The sequence below is a fragment of the Nestor notabilis genome, unplaced genomic scaffold, assembly GCF_000696875.1.
Source record: "Nestor notabilis isolate BGI_N333 unplaced genomic scaffold, ASM69687v1 scaffold29412, whole genome shotgun sequence".
Taxonomy (NCBI): domain Eukaryota; kingdom Metazoa; phylum Chordata; class Aves; order Psittaciformes; family Psittacidae; genus Nestor; species Nestor notabilis.
In genome coordinates, this window is record NW_009920312.1 from 1 (window position 1) to 21,177 (window position 21,177).

At 39.7% G+C, this 21,177-nt stretch overlaps 1 protein-coding gene across 1 annotated transcript; it reads left to right on the forward strand.

Moving 5' to 3' along the window:
• The first annotated feature begins 607 nt into the window (after positions 1 to 607).
• On the forward strand, positions 608 to 19,783 carry PPIL4 (peptidylprolyl isomerase (cyclophilin)-like 4). The gene is made up of 12 exons (XM_010010611.1): positions 608 to 670; positions 764 to 828; positions 2,412 to 2,529; positions 4,026 to 4,168; positions 4,526 to 4,622; positions 6,006 to 6,122; positions 7,026 to 7,150; positions 9,516 to 9,582; positions 10,403 to 10,514; positions 12,024 to 12,129; positions 12,712 to 12,850; positions 19,371 to 19,783. Exons 2-12 carry the CDS (start codon positions 794 to 796, stop codon positions 19,593 to 19,595), a joined length of 1,284 nt encoding a protein of 427 aa, XP_010008913.1. The 5' UTR covers positions 608 to 670; positions 764 to 793; the 3' UTR covers positions 19,596 to 19,783.
• Positions 19,784 to 21,177: the final 1,394 nt, after the last annotated feature.

Genomic DNA, 21,177 nt, shown 5'->3' on the forward strand with positions numbered 1-21,177 from the left:
AGGGAAGGGGGGCTTCAAGCGGGTGGTTTCAGTCTCAGCGTGTTTCCTCTCTCCCACTCTGGGTTTCGGCACTTCCCGCCGGGCCTCAGTCCTGGGATTAGATCCAGGCGAGTGCGGAGTCTCCTGTGGCTGTCAGCGGTCCCCCTGGGCGGCTTGTATGTATGTGTTTGAAACATTTGGAAGCCTCAGTTGCTGTTGGGAAGCTTGGATCTTTAAAATGATGCCCTTGTTATATATGTGATTTATAGTAATTTACAAAATAAAAAACACCCCAGAAAACAAACGTAATATATTCTAAATCGAAAGGCAACTGTGATCTTTCTTAGGTGTTTGGAAAGAAAGCACGGAGAAAAAATGTTTGTGTTTCTGTCTAATCGGCTGTATTTAGGGTTCTCTGAATCACTAGAGGTTGGCTTTAAGAAGGGAGGAAATGCTGCCTTTCCTTAGAGCATTTCTCACAGCGTCTGTAGGTTGTATGCTGCTCTGTCTTAACAAAGTCTGCTCCAAAAGCACTTTTCCACATGTTGAACTGGCTGCCTGTTATATCTATGCTTATAATATCTGGGGTTTTGTTTAGTAAATGTAGGTATAATGTCTTACAGCTTGTCTGAATTTTCTGAAGCTCTGCAAAGTCAAGTACTACAACTATTGTCTTATTCATAATGTTCAGGTGAGTATTCTCAATTCCTTATTTGGTGTTTTTTTTGTTGGTTTAAATTCACAAACACAAGATCAATGTGTTATGTGTTCTTCTTGGTGACAGAGGGATTTTATTATACAAACTGGAGACCCCATGGGAACTGGCCGTGGAGGGGAATCCATATTTTGGTAAGTAAAACTTACTTAATTGGTAGAGAAGTCATATGGGGGAATAGGGGTTCCAGTTGTCTTCAGCTGTCTTGGGATTGAATTTCTGGCAGGAAGTAAAAATGTTGATGCATAGGCTTCTTTGGTTGTCATACCTAAATACTTTTTTTAATTTCTGTGCTGCCTTTGACCATTCATATAGTTTTTTTTCTAGACAGTGTTCTATCTCTGACCTTAGAAGCAAAGTTACAGCTAACAAGTTGTACATGGACTTCTGTTTATTTAAAAATTAAAGCAAATAACTATAGGTTTGGTTTTTTAAGAGAAATACTTTAACAAAGTGCTCTGTAGAAGGCAAAAGTGTTAGCAGTTTGTCACTACTTTTATTCTTGTAACAGTTAATCAAGCAGGAGGGGAACATAGAGGCTATACTTGATGAAAATTAAAATTGCAGAGCAGAACTGAAGCTGGAGTGCTGGGGAACACATTATGCCATGATAAATAGCTTGGCATAGACAGCGACAGCATTCCTAGACCAGCACTGACCTTTGTAAGTCTGGTCTGTCAGAGCCTCTTAATACAAAACCTTGAACACAAGGATCTGTGGATCTCCACTCTGTGGTGGAATCCTGGAAGCAGTATATTATGCTAAGCAGAGCAAGTCTAGGTAGGTAAACTTAGCATACCTGAGCGCTCTCTGCACATGGGTAGATCAAGTTGATTTTGACATTCTGCTCTTTTATAGGGATTTCTTTTCTGAGGCTCATTGGTGTGGCAGATAGGGAGGTATAGTGTTATGAGGGAGTGGCAGATTCTCTTCTGCTACTAGCATGGAGAATGGCAGTTTGTCTTTTCTACCTGTTCATTACTGCTGAAGTCCACATAATTGGAGTTTCTGTTCTTGCTACTGAGGAAACTGATGCAGGCAAAGTTTAATTTGAATCCTCTCTTCACAGAGGCTTACACTGCTTAGGAAGATGAGTTCAAACACAACGCTGTCCTTAAATTTGGGCAAATGTGTGTACTGACCATGCTTCTGTCAGTTACGGAGTGAGGCAAAATGGGCGATATCAGGGTTAGAACTAAAAAATCAAAAAAGAATTTAACAATTTGCCTCATCCTCTAATTACTGTACACAGTCTGTCTATATACTGAACTAAGTTTACACATAGATTTAGTGGCTTTCCATTTATTTTGGAAGACAAATTTTTGACATAATTTATTACACTTTCCAAGCATGGGTTAACTTATTTTTATAGAATTTACTTACCAAAATATGTATTTGCTTTATGCCTTAGAAAAATGTTATCTACTGCGTTTAAAAACACACAAATGCACCCCCTTCCTTCCGCCCCCCCAAAAAATACCTGAACCCACACCTCTGTGAGATGCCTCAGAGACAAATCTTTTGTTCCCTATAAGAAGTGAATTATGTGAGTGCACAGGTCCATAAAAATGTGCGTGGTTGCAATGTGAATTCTGCTTTTCCTTGAATGCCAATATAAAAATTTCTAGGATGTCTTCTGTATTATTTTACAGCATTTGTTTATCTCGCTATTTAAAATCCCTTTGTCTTGTAACATGCTCATTATATATGTTTTCAGCCAGCTGTATGGTGATCAAGCTAGATTTTTTGAGGCAGAAAAAGTGCCGAGAATCAAGCACAAAAAGAAGGGAACTGTGTCAATGGTGAACAATGGCAGTGACCAGCACGGATCGCAGGTCAGCATACATGCTGGAAAGCATTGGCACACGTCTGAGTAACTAAAATGAAAGTTCCTTGGTATGGTTACATAAGTGTGTGTTAATAATACAATATAAGTTACAGTCTTACCCCAGTGCTAGTATAAAACAACTTTTGAAAGTGTTTCGTTCCCTTTTGCTATTCCCTGTTCATGTGCACAAAGTTTTTGCTCTAGGTATGTTTACAGCTCTAATCTGATAGAATATTATCTCTAAATTATTATTTTAGATACATTGTCACTAACACCTCACTTGTAATATCCATATGTTTTATTTTTAAAAAGATTTTTAAAGTTTTAGTAACTGAAGAGCAATTTAAAAAGTGTATGGTTTTATACCAACTAGAGCTTGTAATGCATGGAGTTAATTTTGCTGCTTCCCTCTATTGTATGTATAAGATTGTTTGGGTGGGGAGTTTAGGAGAAAGGAGATGACGCTTGTTTTTGTATTTAAGAATGCAGCGTGCTAGCATATACACAGGCATATGGGAATGAATGCAGATCCCAGAAACATTATTGCAACTTCTTCCTTGGGAAATTAAAATTCCAGTAAGGAATTATGTGGAGTTGGCTCACAAATGTAATGTAGCTTAATGTAGCCTGTATGTTACAAATATATGAATGAGGCGTGAGATGTTACTAGTCAGATTGTAAAGCATGGATGTAATGGTTGTGTTCTGTTATTTGTGCGTATCTGCTGCTTTGTTCATTACCAAGTGTCCTCCATCTTTAATTTGTTACTAAGTGTTGAGTTCATGTCAATTTTCATAGTTTCAGTTTTGCCCTAAAGCAAACCACCTGATTTGTGTAAGGATTCAGTTCTGAGCCAGTTCAGGCTGATCTGTCAATGCTCCTGTGTTCTAGTTCTCCTCTCAGTGCAACTCCATGCTGGTTTTGGAGAGAGAAGGCTTTGTGATACAAGGGAAGGGACGAAAAACGTCTGGATAAAATTAGATAAAGATAGAACTATGGAAGCTTTGCCAAAATTATGGAAAGTGCACCTGCTGAATGCAGTTTGATGAACAGGTGATTTGTTCTTGGCTCACTTCTGTCCAGAGGATAGTGTTGCTCTTTGTCCTCTCATAGCATCACCTGTGATGCCCGTCACAGCCTTTCCTGATCTTGCTCAGCAAACCTACCTGGCAGATAAGTAGCTGCTCTTCCTCTGCTGGTCTGGTTTTCTGCCAGGTTACTGAGTCAAACCAATTCAAGGTCTGATGAGCTAAAGCCTAGAGCTCTTGTGGAGGGAGGCTTTTGTGGGAGAGCTGTTCTTCCTCAGGCTGTGGCTGGGAAGTTGTTTTCTTCTATCAGCTCACGTTCTCAGAGCTGATGGAAGATGACTAATTGTCTCCTGGAAAAGTCAGGAAGAAGGTTTTTTCCCCACTGATTTCAGTGAGAGTTGTACCTCTCCTAAGGTAAAACTCAAACCCTGATTTTTTCTATTTACCCTTACTTGGTTTATATCTTCTTTTGTAGTTTCTTATTACTACAGGGGAGAACCTGGATTACCTGGATGGTGTGCATACAGTGTTTGGAGAAGTGACAGAAGGCATGGATGTATTGAAGACAATTAATGAAACCTTTGTAGATAAGGATTTTATCCCATATCAAGATATCAGGTGTGACTGCTTTTAACTTCCCTTTTTGAGGCATACATTATAATTAAACAAATTAATCTTTTTTTTGAAACTAAATTAATATATAGTGATGTCAGGTGACCTGTATATGGTATTTTAAGTATTCTTTTATTCCAATATTATTGTTAAAATAAGCATGTCCTAAATTAAACAATTATGTAAGAAAATGTGCAACTTGTTACCTTTACAATAGCATCAGTACTGGTATTTACAAGCATACAGTATGTTTGGCTGTTTGGGATATAACTGAGAATCAGTGGGACCAGTTTCTTCTTACTTGGGTAAAGAGAGTTTTATTTGCATGTGACTGATGCTGGTCTTGATTTTGTTTTCTATAAGGATAAACCATACAGTAATTTTAGATGATCCATTTGAAGATCCCCCTGGCTTGTCTGTTCCTGATCGCTCACCAGAACCTACTAAGGAACAGCTGGATGTGAGTGTTTATGATAGCTTCTAGGGGAAAAGTTGGAAGAAATAATTCAATAAATTTATCTTTATTAGTTAGCCAGCACAGACTTGGTCAAAGTAAGAATTCTATCTTTAAGACTAAATCTATATCCTAAAAGAACTACACATTTTTTAGCATAGGAGGATAAGAGATGATCTTCCTCTACGCCAGCTTGAGTCACGTGCTTGGGGCACTTGGGGCTATTGCTGTGCTTAATCAGATATGGCTGCTTAATCTTTCAAGAAAAGGATAAAAGGGTGATTTGCGTGCTCTTCCCTGTGACTGTGGAAAGTCGTATCTTAGATTTCTAATTACAGTGTAGATCGTAGAACATTCAGAATAATCACCTTTGGCATTACTGTTTTTTTTTGTATGCTCTGGTAGAAGACAAAATATAACAGTAATATTAAAATACTTACTGCTGTGTTCCTTTTAAATGGGAAACTGTGTTTCAGTGGAAGTAATCTTAGTCATTCTTTGAGTTACATCTGCAAGCATGCATACTGCTGTAGTGTATGTCTTCAAATAGAAGGAATTTGCTAAAAATATAATTGTAATTATTCATAATTTACTCATGGCATACAGTTATGGAAGTTGCTATGTGAGATTATCTGCTTGTATGGAAACAGTTTCAAACAATGACTAAATTGACTAGAGAGAATATTGGTTAATCTTTATAGATACAATTGCAAGATTGGAATTAGGCTTCCATAGTAAGTTTGTACAGTGGTTAATCTCTGATGTACCTTCAGATATGTTAAATGGTATAAAGAGTTTAATAGCTCACTGCCAACTGCATAGAGATTTGAAAATTTATACTTAGTTTTCTTCTCCCACAGCCTGTTTGAAGATACACCTTTTGGGGTAGAAACATCTGTGAGAAGGGCAACATTCTAGAGATGATGATGAGGAGAAAAAAAACACAACAAACCTTAAATCCTGTCTAGATGTACATGTGTAAAAATGAAAATTCTTGTTGTGATGTAGTATATTTAATGTTTTAGTTGTTCTAGACACCACACATACTTTCAGTGTTTCTGGATTAGAAATGAGTCAACACTAGGGGTGAGATGTTGAATATGAAATGGGAGTATGAAAGAATTTAGAATATCTAACTGAATATGGTTCAGGTTGGGCCTGAAAGTTCATACATAGTTCATAGTGCCTGAAACACATAACATCATCTGTCTCTCTTTTCAATCTAAGTAGGAAGAACAGAATGAGAGCCCAGTTCTGCAAAGATGCAGTGCTTAAGTATTTTTCATATGTTAGAGGTGAGGGAGAAGGTCATCCAAGTAACATTTGGAAAGTAAGAAAGAATTTTTGGCCATGGCTTGGTATTAAATAGCTTTTTCCTTCATTTTTCAGAGTGGCAGAATAGGAGCAGATGAAGAAATTGATGACATGAAAGGACGGTCTGCAGATGAAATAGAAGAAGTTCAGGCAGAAAAAGAAGCAAAAACTCGTGCCATTCTTCTGGAAATGGTGAACAACATCTTTCTGCATTTACCCTTTAGATGTAATTCCTGTGTCTGGGCATGTCTAGGAGAATGTGTACTACTTACCTTGAAGTTGCTTATCTGCTGATGATGTCATGGCTCAGAATCTGTGCTGTTAAATGTCTGTAGTACAATGAAAAGGATTAAGCCTGAGCACTGGAGGTGGTTTTCTGATAAAGCTGAGGATATTACATTTTCAAAGCCAGGATTAAAAGTGGACCAGTGGAGGCTTTATAAAAACTTGCTAGAAATGCACCCAATTAAAAAAAACATAACATACATAGTATACTGCTGAATATCTGTGATCCTGAAAACGGTTTAGCATGTGTAGGAGAGAGCTGAACTCATTAGTGATAATCTCTTCCCAGTACATACAGTGGCATTGCAATTGCATTGTTAATGTAACAGCAGTCTTCCTTCCATGGGCTTGCTTGAATTTAACATTGATTAACTTTATGTTATTCCGTAAAAATAATGTTTAGTAACTGCTGGTAGTTGTAAACTCAGTATAGTAACAAACCTGTGAAGAGGCTTTGAAGTCTGGTGGTTTTTTTTTTTCTAAGGAAAAAAGCTCACACCCTGCTGAAGGATGGGTGAATCTGTCACACTTCTTTACAACTACCAAATTCAAATTTAGGGTGAATAGTTTGTAGCAGAGGCTAATACCAAGGTCAGTCCAGATGTGGTCACAGTGTTGCACCAGATCTGCTCTTGTTCTGTTGCAGCAGCAGTAGGTCTGATAACCTGTTTTCCAGATAAAGTTATGGTTTCCTTTTGTGATAAGAATGTGTCTGAGATCATGCAAAAAGATGTGTTGCCAGTGTGCTTGTGGCACTAAAATGTAGAGCTATGGGCAGAAGTGATGAAATTCTTTTTCTGTATGCCACAGGTGGGAGACCTTCCAGATGCAGAGATCAAGCCACCAGAAAATGTGCTGTTTGTTTGTAAACTGAATCCTGTGACCACAGATGAAGACCTAGAAATAATATTTTCACGATTTGGTCCCATTAAAAGGTAATTATTGTAGAATAAAAAAGAAAACCTTCTGTGTGGAAACTGAAGTTGGTTCCTGCCAGTCTGTTTATGTTTGGCTGTTAAGTAATGTTCTGCCATCTCTGGAGACTTACGCTGTGACTGTGTGTATTTGGATAGAGACCACAACAACAGCGAAACAAAGTCAGATCTGGTTAGATGAGTATCCTGTCCTAGCAGTGGTTTTAAGTGAGAGCCTAAGGAAGTGTGGGAGCAAGGAAAGTGTATGATACTCTCCCCAGTCCCCGATCCTCTCCCTCCTTTCAGCAGTTTTTATCTCAGATGCTACATGAGCTAGGTACAGTTCCTGGGTTTTTCTTTTCCATAGGAATATGTATGGTTTGGGGTAAAGCAGCAAGCATTTCTGGCATATGATACTCTTCTTGTAAGGTGTTCTTCATGCCTGCTGCATTTCTCAGTTTTGAACTTGACCTCTAGTAGTTTCAGTTGATTCCTCCTAGTACTGGTACCAAAAGACATGATGGACAGTGAAACTTGCTTTCCTACACCTCTCTATTCTATACTATTCTATACCCTGAAGTCATTTTTTTTTTTTTGCTGAGAGTTGTAGCCTTTCATACTCATGCTTTATAGAGGAATTTTCATGATCTTCTTTCCCTTTTCTCAACTTTTTTCTATTATTTTGTTTTTGTCTTAAGATGAGAGGACCAGAATTGTTAAAGAAATTGCAGATTTACAGTGGCACAGTGGTATTTTCTGCTTTGTTCTCAACTTCTTTTCTAGTTAATACACAATTAGCTTTTTTTGTTTTTAAATGCACAGTTAAGATTCCTCTGTTCCTTCATGCTCATCTTGTAGCATTTGTCTGTGTTGAACCTCATTTACTTGTTCTTCAGTTGTTCTCCTAAGAACCTTCTGCAATTTTTTCCATCTTTGCCACCTTGAACAATTTAGTATCATCAGCCAACTCAACTCCACTGGTGACCTCTTTACTTTCTCATTGAGAAATGACTGTTTACTCTTACCTGGTCTTGCACATCTTTATCAATGCAAAGATGTTTCTTCTGCCACTGCTGCTTAGTTTTCCCAAAAGCCTTTGCTGCAGGAGTTTGTTAGAATTTCCAGAGGGATTTCAAAAGACTACATCAAATAGATCATCATTGCACATAAGCATATTGACTCTTTCAGAAAGAGAACTTCATTTAGATTTATTCGGATGGTCCTGAGTACACCCTGTTTGTTCATGTGCATGCTAACTCTGTTTTGCACTGAACTTCTACCAGTTTGTGCAGTATTGGCATACAGGCCTGCAGATTCCCAGGTCCTTCACTTAGCTGTCTGTGTGTGTGTGTGTGAAATCAGTGGTGTTTGCTACTCTTGCAACTCCAGGAAGATTTCTGGATGTCCTAGGAATTTCTTTCTCCTCCCTCTCCCTCCCTCTTTCCCCCATGCTATCCCCCAATCAGTTTGTTCAGAACTTCTCCTGCAGTTCTGGCACAAAACTGTCCTCCCTTCTTCCTTGCTAATTCCTGCAAGGAATTCCTATAGCTTGTCTGAATAGCCTTGCATTTTTTATATTTTTTTTCTTTTTTGCCTTTAGGGTTTTTTGGTTTTTTTTGTCTTGATCATCTTTTGGATTGTGTATGCTAATCTTGATTTGTCATTTCCTCAGTACACATGGGGGAGGTCTCACGTTATAAAGTCTCACCTTAAATAACACATTTCTCACCCTTGTTGCCTGTGTGACCTCTTTCAACATCCTGTAGTCAGAATTCTCATGTTATGCACAAGAATTCAGTGATACTGATGCAATACTGTATTTTTTTGTTCCCATTTTGCATCTACTGATGCAATATTTCAGGCTTACTATTTTTGCCTGGTGAACTGTCTGGTAAGGAGATGGCCGCTAAAGAGGTGCTTGTTAAGAAGAGCAGGTTTGTCACATACTGTCTGTTCAAACTTCCTTTAAAACGACTGAGAAAACAGAATGTGACATTTCTTGTCATGCAGAATTAATGCAAAAAATAAATAATGAACAGTAATGGTGGAAAACGGATTTTGTTTCATTAATCACAAATTCATCCTTAGTTCAACACCTCAAGTTAAGCACTTGTGAATTAAGTGTAATAAATACTCAAGTGACGCCACATGGACTTTTTCTGTGCAGACACCCCCACATGAGCAGGGGTCTCAGAATCCAGTGTTACAAGACCTTCAAGGGGTTTTGTGGTTTGTTTGGGTTTGTGTTGGGTTTCTTTGTGGAGTTTTTTTTGCTTTTTTTGTTGTTGCGGTTTGGTTTGCCACTCTCCCTTGTAAGAAATACTTGCCAATCCTATGTTTTTTGATCCAACAGCATTTACGTTTTAATTTCTTACCAATTTTTCAGCTGTGAAGTGATTAGAGACTGGAAGACTGGTGAATCTCTCTGTTATGCTTTCATTGAGTTTGAAAAGGTACGTTTTTTCAGGTATCCTATCAGTAGATTCTACTTATAAGAGTTCATTTTTGGTCATGTGTGGGGTAGCTAATAATTTCTCTTACTGATCTAGTTATAGAAGTTGTAGAAGACTAAATCAGGCAAACATTTGAGTCTTTCTCTATTCAACCAAACAATACAAATGTGTTCTTCTCTGGTTGTCTTGAAACCAGTGGGAGGGGAGCAGGTCCCTTTTTTTCCCCAGAGCGTATATTAGGACCTTGAAGAGTTAAAGAAGGGAATGCTAGGAGAAAAAGGAGGCATGCTTCATGAAGAAAGGAGAGTGTATGGAAGAAGGTACATCAGCATGTACAGTAGTGTCCTATATTGTGCTTGTAAATGATGCTTGCTTTATCAACTTGCTGCTCTTACAGTGAGATTGAAAGTTCTCTTGATGGTGCATAGCTTCTCGTTTGTATCTATCTGCAAATCTCCAATCTGTGAGGAAAACTAGAAAGCACTGGAAAAGCATTCTCACTTAGCTTCAGCCTACTTACATACTTAAAGTAGAGCTTTTAATATTCTCTTCCTTAATTTTCTGACTATATTACATGTACCAAACATGTTGCTGGATAGGCAAATTTAAAAAAAAAGTGAGCTGAACTGAGGAACTGGAGTTTGAAATGACATTTGGGCAAAGCATAACTGTTTCTTCTGAAATGGCACAGTGCAAGAACTGCTGTGCTTTTTAGAAAGAAATGTATGCCATTGAGCAGTTGAATTTGTGTTTGAGCTCTTCAGTGAATATTCCTGTGAAATAATCATGACTCAAAGTTTTCTGGAAATACTAATTTCAGGAGGAAGACTGTGAGAAAGCCTACTTCAAAATGGACAATGTGCTGATAGATGACAGACGGATACATGTGGATTTTAGCCAGTCTGTTGCAAAGATTAAGTGGAAGGGAAAAGGTAGGTACACTTGGGATTCTTTGGCCCTTATAGTTTGATATGCCATAACTTCTAAACTCTTAAATATTATACAAAAGTGAAGCGATTGTTACAAGTTTAAATCATCTCACCTTCAGGAATATAAATTTTCATGGTACTGTAATAAATAGTGCAACACAGTCTCTTGCTCTTCGCTTGTTCTGTACGAAAGAGTAGACAGGTTTACTGCTGTTACATTAACCTTACATTGCCATGGGTTAGCTTTTTATCAGATGTATTTTTGCCACTAAATCACTTGTTCCTCTCAAGCTTTAGAAGTGATGTGTTTCGATATTACTTACTAGCAAAATAATACGGCAGCACATTGTTACTTTCTAGTTTCTTTTCTTTATTCACTGTTGGGTGTATACAAGAAAAGGTCAGTATTCAGGTCAGGGATTTCCCCTGTAGGTCAAGCATATTGCATAGCAGGCTATATGTCATAAAAACCCCTTTTCATATGTTTGAGGATGTTCTGGGTGGAAAAATGTGTGTGGGAGGTGGATGCGATGGTTACTTGGCTCTTGGGAAGTGAGGGAAACACTGTTCTAGGAGAGATGACTGTGCACTGCAGTGGTGAAGTTCTTGTGTGTCTTTGCCTAAAAATGCAGTCAGCCCTCAGCTGTTTGCATACGATTTTTCCAGCCTGGGGACCGGTCATGGACGCTGAGGTACTGGAACTTCTCTTGCACAGAGCTAAGATGACTTTGTAATCTACACCATACTCTACAGTGCAGCCTCTACTAACTGTCTATAAGGAAACCTTTTCTTCATCTCATTAACATTGGTCTAAAATGCCCTGAATATTGGGAAGCTAACTGTACTGTCATCTTGCTGTGCCTATATGGTACCCCAAAAATGACCTAGGAGGGAGCATTGCCCTTTCGCCCGCAGTAGCCATTTCTGACTTAGCCAGATAATGTTGCAGTTTTAAGTATGACCGTGAGATGGCAGCACGTTGCTGTAGAATAGTTTATTAATCTGTGTGTGAGCTGGCACTTTCAAGTGAACGGGTAGAAAACGACAGCTGAAACGGCCCCTTTTACATCGAAACATGACGTTTTCTTTTTATCGTTTACCAATTGAATTTTTAAGCTGTAAGCCATCTTGGAGGTTTCCCTTTGTGCAGTCCAGAGCAAAAGGTAATTTAATAGGGAGAACAGTCTGGGCTTTCATGGTAGCAGAATTTTAAGTAGTGTGACATCAAAATGGGACTATACCAGTTGCCGAGTCCTGTTTTGTGCTCTTGTGCATGTGTTGTCTCCACTGGTCATGAGTGAGAAGAAAGCCATGTGTTGTTTAATGGGATCTGCAAGCAAGAGAAGGACAGAAAATAATGCGTCTTACTCTCTACTACCCAGATGCCAGTGATGTTTCTGGAACTATATGGTTACGAAGAGCCCTTAAATTCATATGCAGAACTTAATGATAGGTATGGGTCTTGGTTGGTTTTTTAGTTGGAGTGAATTGAATATTTTTTCCTGCGTACAGGTGGGCAGTATACCAAAGATGATTTCAGAGAGTACGAAAAGGAACGTGACAAACCTTCAAAACCTTCAAACCTTGCTCTGAAAGAGAAGGTAAAACCAAAGCAGGAGTATCCTTTTCTGGCCAAAGGTATTTTTTAAACTAAATACAGTTTGTGAAAACATCTGGAAAAGACTTCTTATTCCTAAAGCTTGCCAATTTGATGTTTGAGATAGAATTAAGTATTTTGCGTTTTTTATGTGATGATTTTGGTGAATTCAGTCAAATCAGAATATGCTGTTTCACTTCCATCTTGTGTGCAGGTAAATAATGTTCCCAGTCTACAGCCCTGGAGTGACATAGGTGTAACAAGAGTTTTAAGTAGTTTCAGAGGAGACTTCCTGCATCCAAAACAAGACCACAGTAGTAACTAAATCACGCTCTGATATACTTCAGTTGTGGTAAGCATGAGAGGAAAAAAAGATAGTAGCTTGTTCAGATATCCACAGGTAGAAGAGAAAGGACAGAATTCAGTTATTTTACCACAGATGTATTTTTTTGTCAGTGTGTACAGTCCTGTTCTGACTGAAGTACATGGCAAATCTGGTAAAGCCTGGGTCTGATAAACAGGGATTGCCTCGCTTCACAAGCTTTTACATTCTGCTGTTTATTGATGTTTAGTAACAGATCTGTCCTTAACCAGCACCATCAGTGCCAAGTATGACCTTGTGCTGGATGAGGATATAGAAGAGTCTCAAACAAGTCAGTCGCACTCAGCTAAAAAACAAAAGAAGAAAAAGCACCACCACTCTGAAGATGAAGAAGATGACAGGAGGAGCAAAAAATCTAAGGTACTTACTTCTTCATGCATTAACTTTATATCTGTTTATTGTTCTCTTAATAAGAGAAGCCAGGAAAAAAGTCTGAGGACATGGCGTGCAAAGTCCTGAAAAATACAGCAGTTGTAAAAATACAGAAGGCTGATGTTAGTACCTGATCATGAAAGAAGCTTTCCAGATTTTCCTGGACTTTTGAAGCTTTGGCATATGTGAAGGCTTTTTGCTAAAACATCCTGAAGAGGCAATGTAGCCTCTCATAAAGTAGGAGATCTATAGCACTTTGAACCTGTTCTCATATTCCCAGTCATAAACTAGTAGTTAATCATCTTTCACGAACGCAAACTATGCCTCATTTTCTTGCCAGACCAGTGTGTGTTGGCTTTTTCCCATACGGAACCAGAAACACAATCTCTTTTTTTTATTTTTCCTTAAGTGTTTTGGAAGCATTAATGTAAGATCTGTATGTGAGTTTGCTCGCATCTGTACTGTGTGGGCATGTGGTGCTGTGGGACTGGGGCTGTGGAGGAGATCGTCAGAAGACAGTTCTGCCATTCACTGGTTCCACTGCAGCCTGTCAGGTCAGCATTCTCACATTCCTGTGAACTCAGGATAGTCAAGATGCTGATGTTTCATGGAAACAATGTCTGCAATGATGAAGTGGAGCGTTAACCTCCACTGAAGTGTGAGCACTAGGAAGAATTGAGCTAAGCTGAAAACCAAAACAAACCCCAGTATTTTAACAAGGCAAGCCTTATGAGTGAGAGCAAAGCTGTCTTCTAGCAACTTTGCAGGAAGTGATAAGGTTCCAGCCACAGTAAACAAAGCCGTTGTCCTGGCATGAGTTTTGAGTGCTGCTTTAACTTCTGTGTACAGAGAGCGTACGTGGTTCTCTTGTTCCATTGCATTGCTTTTGGCTGTGATGCTAAAAATAACTTTTCTCATGAACATTAGCAATTAGATTTTTTTTCAGTGCCACCAGTAAGCCCTGTTGCTCATTCATGGTACCAGTCTTTTTGTCAGTGTTTGCATACCAGTTCAGTTGGGATCCTTTGGGTGGAGGGGAGGGACCTGTTTAGATAACTCAAGTCTCAGCTGGAGCATACACATACAAGAGGTCTGGGCTAATGTTGGTTTAGACTTCCTCCCATCTTTTTGGCTGATAGATGAAACAGATATTTCTGGAAGTAGTCTCTGTTCTTGATGGTTCAGAAATGACACGTCTGGAAATGGCTAGTCATGAGGTACAGCAGAGAACATATTAAAGTCATTGTGGTGTCTCCACCCCTGCAGGTGGTACAGCAAGTACTGGCTGCAGTAGGCTGTTAAACTCTGCTATAATTGTTACACGGGGACTGTGGGGCACATTAGCAGTGGATTTCATAGCACGAAAACATGAGGACAGGACGGATTCCTGGTAATACTTCCAAGTTCTAGAAAAAAGTGTTTTCTAGTGATCCATTACGTGTCTCTGTATATCTTTTTGTGATGTAGTCATCTGCTCCTGTTGTGGTTTGTTCCTGGTCTGCTGCTGGTGTATTCTGGCGTCATCTTCTTTCCTACTGCTTTCCTCTCTGTTCCTGTCTTTACTCATTTTGGTGTAAATAGCTGAGCCTTCTTATGCCCAAAATCACAGGTGGATGCTTATTTCTGTTCTGTGATGGCAAGTGACATAGTTCCCTCATAGAGCTGTGAATCTGGATTTCTGGGAAGAAATTAATTTTTCCCTGTATCTGCACTTGAATATTCCCGTTAGTGTGTACTGTGTAGTATGTACATACTGAGCACTATGTACTCATTCTCATTTAGAGATTCAGTAAGTGCTCTGGCCATGACCCTCTCCAGATGAACTCTGCAAGCAGCTTACCTGACAGATCCTGTTTAGCACGTGCGAAATGTAATTTTTAAGTTTTTTTAATTTTATTTCCAATTTGAGCATAATCTGGGGAACTGGTACAAGACCATGGGGAGGAAGCATGTTCTTGCAGCGGAGTATGTTCAGTGTGAAAACTGAGGCCAGCACAAAGTATAAGAGTATGAAAACTTATTTAATGAATGGCAGCATTTTTAAGATAGGCAAACAGGGCATCTTCCCATAACCGTATTTTAGGCATATTAGAATGTATTTGAGGTAAGAACTTTAAAATGAAACAACAGCAGACCTTCTGCAGCTGATAGGCCAGAGACCACAATAGCCATGCTTTCATACATAAACGTCCACCTTGAGCCCCTTGTGTGGCAGAGATTGTATCAACAGAGAACAGGGTCTTATGGTGGGAAGTTCCGGCAACTGAAAGTGCAATTCATGCTACCAGCTCCAGCTATGACTTGAAGGGGGTTTATTTCTGAATACTTTCCATGATGTTGAGCAGTTTTTCTGTTCTCTTGCTGTTTTGTTTTTGGTTTGCATTTTTTTTAATTTCGTGTATTTTGACTCATCCTTTTTTAGTCTGCCAACTGTTTCCGGAATCTTCAGCCTCTGTGTTGATGTTTTAATAATGTATTTTTGAATCTTGTGCTGTTTGACTTGATTCCAGAGGGTACACAAGGTAGGTTGTTGTGGCTTCCTATTGGTAGGTAATAGGATGTGGGTCTGGAGCAGGAGGCTGGACTACCTGTAGGTTTGTGAATAGGATTTGGAAGAGGTTTTTGAATACAGGTCATGCTTCTTGAGATCTATATTATGACTTTGTTCCCTTTCCAGTTTTCCCTGTGTTTTTTTGGTTCTTTGGATCTTTTTATTTTTTTGGATAACTGGATTTGTGGAGGAGTATAGCCCAATCCAATGGATTTTTCAGGTTTCTGTAGTGCATGGTTTTGCCAGAGATAGTGATTTTTCTGGTTTTAATTTCCTGCTGTTACTGCTTATTGAACGCTCTTTCTGTTCATTGTCGAGTTTGACCAAAATCTCCCTCCTAAAAAGGCTGTCTCTATTTGTTTGTTCCTTTTAACCTTTAACTAGTGTGTTTAATATATGTAGAAGTTGTATATTTATTCTACTTTTGTGGTCATGGCATTTCTAGCTGGTTTACCTGCAGGTACTATTTGGCAAGTTACTGCTTCTGGCTAAGCAGCTCTGAACTTCCAGAGAAGTATCTTTCCATCTTTTAATATTTCCTTCCTTGTGTGTGTTCACCAGCCCAGTTCTGGGCTAAGGTTTGGAGTGATCATAACTTACTTACTGACCGATAAGAAGCTGTGATCTTGGATTGAGAAATCTTAACTTCATTACCTGCAGGTACTATTTGGCAAGTTACTGCTTCTGGCTAAGCAGCTCTGAACTTCCAGAGAAGTATCTTTCCATCTTTTAATATTTCCTTCCTTGTGTGTGTTCACCAGCCCAGTTCTGGGCTAAGGTTTGGAGTGATCATAACTTACTTACTGACCGATAAGAAGCTGTGATCTTGGATTGAGAAATCTTAACTTCAGATTCTTCCTCTGCCAGTGGGAAAACAGCATATTTCTGGCTTGGATAGGGCATAAAGAATTTGATTTCAAAATACAATTATTTTTAGTAACTTCAAGTGTTTAAAAAATTGGTTTTTTTCCTGTGCCAAAGACTTCAAAAGGGTAAAATATTATTTAAGGGGAACGGTAACCAGTTGGGGCAGGGACTAAGATGCAGTTCATTCTACTAATTCAAATTACTACATCCTTTTAATTTACACTGGGGTCATATTAGCTACTGTGTTGACCTTCATGTGGCACTTTCAGACTTGCCCTGAACACCTGTACCTTAAATGTTTCTGTGAAGGCCATTGTGCTTAGCTGGCTCTATGCTCATATGACTTTCTTTAAACCTTTCAGCAAGTTGCCCTTTTGTATGACATTCAATGTGGGCTGTTTGTCTTTACTTTCAAGTCTTTGCTAACCTGTTCCCTGCCCTAACTTGGCCAGTAGCCTGTCTGCAGCATTGACTTGCTGGGTTTTCCAGCTGAGTGCTGTTACGCTTTTCTCCTTTCTCCATGTGCTGGGAGGAAGCTTCAGCAACAAACTGCCTAGGAGGCAGCAGTGCACCAAGCCCAGTGCAAGCAGTGACCAGCAGTACCAGACATTCTTGGTTACTGTCCTGGGTTCAGCTACAGCAGTCATTTTTTCTCCTTCTTAGTAGCTGGTGCAGTGCTGTGTTTTTGACTTTCAGTCTGGGAACAACGCTGATAACACCGATGTTTTTAGTTGTTGCTAAGTAATGTTTACTCTGACCAAGGACTTTCTCAGTCTCATGCTCTGCCAGGGAGGAGGGGAAGCCAGGAGGAAGCAGAGGCAGGACACCTGACCCAAACTGGCCAAAGGGGTATTCCATACCACAGCACGTCATGCCCAGTATAGAAACTGGGGGGAGTTACTCGGAAGGCCCAGATCGCTGCTCGGGTCGGGCTGGGTATCGGTCGGCGGGTGGTGAGCGGTTGTGTCCTCTCCCCTTGTTATTCCTCTTATCATTGTTATTGGTAGCAGTAGTGGTTTGTATTATACCTTAGTTACTGGAGTGCTGTTATCTCAACCCGTGGGAGTTACATTCCTTCGATTCTCCTCTCCATTCCTCTGGGAGTGGGGGGAGGAAGGAAGAAGGGGGGGAGTGAGTGAGCGGCTGCGTGGTTCCAAGTTGCCGGCTGGGCTTGAACCACGACAGTTACCTTGCTAAGGGTGAAATCTGTGGTTAGTGATGTGTGTGTTGATCGGGGGGGGGGTTATGTTACTCCTTGTAACCCTAGTATTTCAGCATTAGCTGTGCAATCCTGAAAGGTGTCTTTTGCTCTGGGAACAATCCTGATCACTGTCTTTCTCGATAAAAGCTCTGCTTGGAGTAGAGTATTTTGCTATTCTTTGAAATAAATTAAGTTAGCTTGTCTGTACATGCAGTCCAGGTTTTAGCCATACAGTTGTGAATGCTACTGTCAAGAGTGCATATTCACAAAAATGAAAGTTGTATCTGAAATGAAGAAAAATACTGTATAATTTAGTGCAGACATTTTCATAGTTCATGCTGATCAGTGTTTAACAGTGGTGTTATTAAAATTCCATAAAATGGTATCTGTCCTGATACCATCACCTTATACCAAACTTCCAGGTGGTTGTGCCTTCAAAACAAAAGTGCCTACCACGTTCTTAATAGCAAGTTGTATACGTATTTTTCCTCAGGGTTCTGAAGCTCCCTCTTGTATTTTGTTTCCCTGTATATCTTGGTTGAATAATAAGGACAAACTAGGTTTTAGTAGTGCTTAAAAATGTTAATTCACATGGCAAAACTCCATGTTGTGTATTAAGAAAGTCCTTAGAGTTCCTTGAAATGAAATGGCAACTTTTTAAGTGGTCTTTATCTTTTTACTTTTAAAACTGCTATGATGCTGTGGCCTGTAGGGGTGTTGGTGTCTCCACATGGTCATTCTAGCATATTGCCATAATCTTGCTAGTGTGTCATTTCACAGTCTGAGTAATTGGGCCACTGTTCCTTCATTCACTGGTGCACTGGTTTCATACTGTCTGCCTAGGGCAGCATGAAAAGCAGGTGTTCTACTCACAGCCATTCCCCCGTTGTTAAGTAAACTTCATTTCTCTCCAGAGCAAATACATTCTGTGTGCTGAGCCACCCAGTCAACATTCTTGGTGACAACATGCAGAAAGCCTGGGAAATTCAAAATTTCCTCAGTTTTGGCTACATGAACTTGCAGCATTTTTTTTTTTCCATGAGTTTTTGTGTGTGTGCTCAAACTCTATTACCATTTGTAGTACATACTGTTGGTCTCTCCTTCTTAGGCCATTTAAATTAGATAGACTTGTACCCCTTTGAGTTTACAATGTCTGTGTATGAGTATATCCCCATGTGTTTTCTGTATGGGTCATTCCCATCAGCCTGCAAAATACAACTGATTTTTTCATTACTTTGTTATTTCCATTTCAGCTTCTACACCTTGTGTTATTGTTAGACAGTACATTTAAAAGGATTGGATTCACCATGCTGACATTTCTTGTGGACTTCCAGCTGCAGGGAAGTGAAGTAGTGGCTCTCTGTAATGGTGTCGTTCATTTTTCTGAAGCCTAGAATTTAGGCCATTAAGGGTTATTACAGGCAGGTCTTAGAAAGTGTTCTCTATCTTCATAGCACTGGAATGCCTCTGTGGCTTGAACCAAAACCTATGATCGAAATACTTGCATTGCTCAGATAAGAAGTCAAAATCCAAATCTATCTTAGAAGCTCATGTGATGCTTATGAAGCGTTTGGTAATATCCATCTGAGTTGAATCTCTGATATAACTGGTTTTCAGTAAAGCTCCTTAGGAAATACAAGTAGCAGCATGCTTAGCAGCCATGCTTTTTTCCATAAATGCTGACAAAAGCTGTAGACTTATCTTCTTCATTTAGTTACAGTGGATATTTTTGTGTTACCTTTTTCAAATCATTGTGGATGTGAATGTATTTCAGAAAGTACCAGCCTTAGGTAAGGAACCAACCTTGCCTGACTCCTAGTTCTCTTCATGCCTTTCTATATTTTCCCCCTTTGTCTGTAACTTGCATATCTGTCCAATTCCTTTAACAGGATTCTGATCGGAAGCATGAAGGAGAACGCTGTAGAGAGAAGATGAAGAGCGAGAAGAAAGACAAGCATCGAAGCCGCAGCCGATCTCAGGAGAGAGACTATTCTTACAGCAAACAGAAAGACAAATACAGAGACGACTTCCGAGTAAGAGACTGGGACAAAAAAGCAGACAGAAGCAGAAGTCCTAAGAAATCAAAAGACAAAGAGAGGTCCAAGTACAGATGAAACATAAGGAAAAGAGAGAGGGAACTAAAATGTGCTTCCTTCCACCATTCCCAACGTTCTCTTAAATGGATGTGCAGTTACTGGATAAAAGCAGTTGCCTTCTGTTGGCAGCTTGGCCTTACAGTTCTATGTTGGAGTAAGCCTTGAAGCCAGAAAGGTGGTTTCAATAAAGTATTTCACGTTAGTGGAATGGTTTGAGTCTCCAGTAAAGAATGTTGTCTAAAGCTATTCGGAAACGTAAGCATGCACTAACAACTGAATTGCGCTTCTCCACAGTGAAGAGATGTGCAGGACATACCTCCTTTCTACAAGGAGGTTGTATTTATCTTTCAGCACTTTCAGATGCTATGATAATGAGTGTGATAGAAGATCTGAGGAGACAGAAATGTGCTGTGCACCCTCCTTCCAAAAGGTGGACAGGTACCATTTGTACTCAACACTCATATTTCCTTCCTTTAAAAGTATATGCTTCTGCATGGCTTAGTCCCATCAGCAGTATTTTCTGACACCACTGTGTAGCAGTGGTTAAAGGCACTGAAATACTGCTGTGCTGATTGCAGGGGCCATGGAAGTGCTGCACCATGCTAAAGCAATTGCACTTGCTCACGTGTTCGCAGGTCACTTGGCTGTGTGGCATTGCGGGAGGACGCCGCTCAGAACTGAGGTTCACTTGGTACTTGTTCATCTTTAGTCACTGTTAAAGATCTGGACTCTGCAGTGTCAGGGCAATCCAGCTGCTATGATGTCAGGCAGGTTACGAGGAAGGGCGGTAATGTAAGTCATTAGCAGAATTAGCAGAAAAGCGGAATGTGTAACTTGCATTGTATTTGCCAAACCTAGATGGGATTAATTTTCAAGTTTTGTTGCAGAAGTCAGTCAGTTAATAACTCTTAATCTGCAGAGGAACACAAGTATGTTATCAGAGCTTGGGTCTTAGTGAAAGTTAACAGGCTCTTAAATGTCAGACTTTCTCCCCACCATTTAAACAGTGTTAGCCAGTATGCATACAGTTTAAGAAAATACATGTCCTCCTCTTCCTCTCTGGAAGAGGAGAGATTTGTATTGTTAGAAGGGGAGTGGACATGTGGGGAATAGTAGTTGTCTTTCCTTCCCATCCATGGAATGTGTGATGGCTCAGAGGCAGCCTGCTTTGATGAATAAATTCAACTTTTTTGTTTTGTGATTGTTGTTTTTTCCAGTATTCCTTGCTGTAGTGTCTGATGGTAGTAAGATTTTACAGCTTGATACCCATTACTGGAACGTGATCTGCAGGACAAAGACTAAATCTAAAATTCAAGGCAGCAAGTTGCTGCACATTACTCTGCCCTGGTGGGCTGGTAGCTGTTCCTGTCTGGAGCATTTGATTGGACTGTATGCAGAAAGTGAACTTCTGATTGAGATGCTTTTGTGGGAAGACCGGTAGTAAAGGAACAAAAGCAGCTCTTTACCCCGTGGCAAAAGATTCTGACAAAGCAGGCCAGGCCAGTTGCCTAGAATATCCAGACCCAAGCTGAGCAGGGGTGCTGAGGATGTTGCATACAGGAATGTGCTTTCCACTGGCCTCTACCCTGTCTTTGCTTTG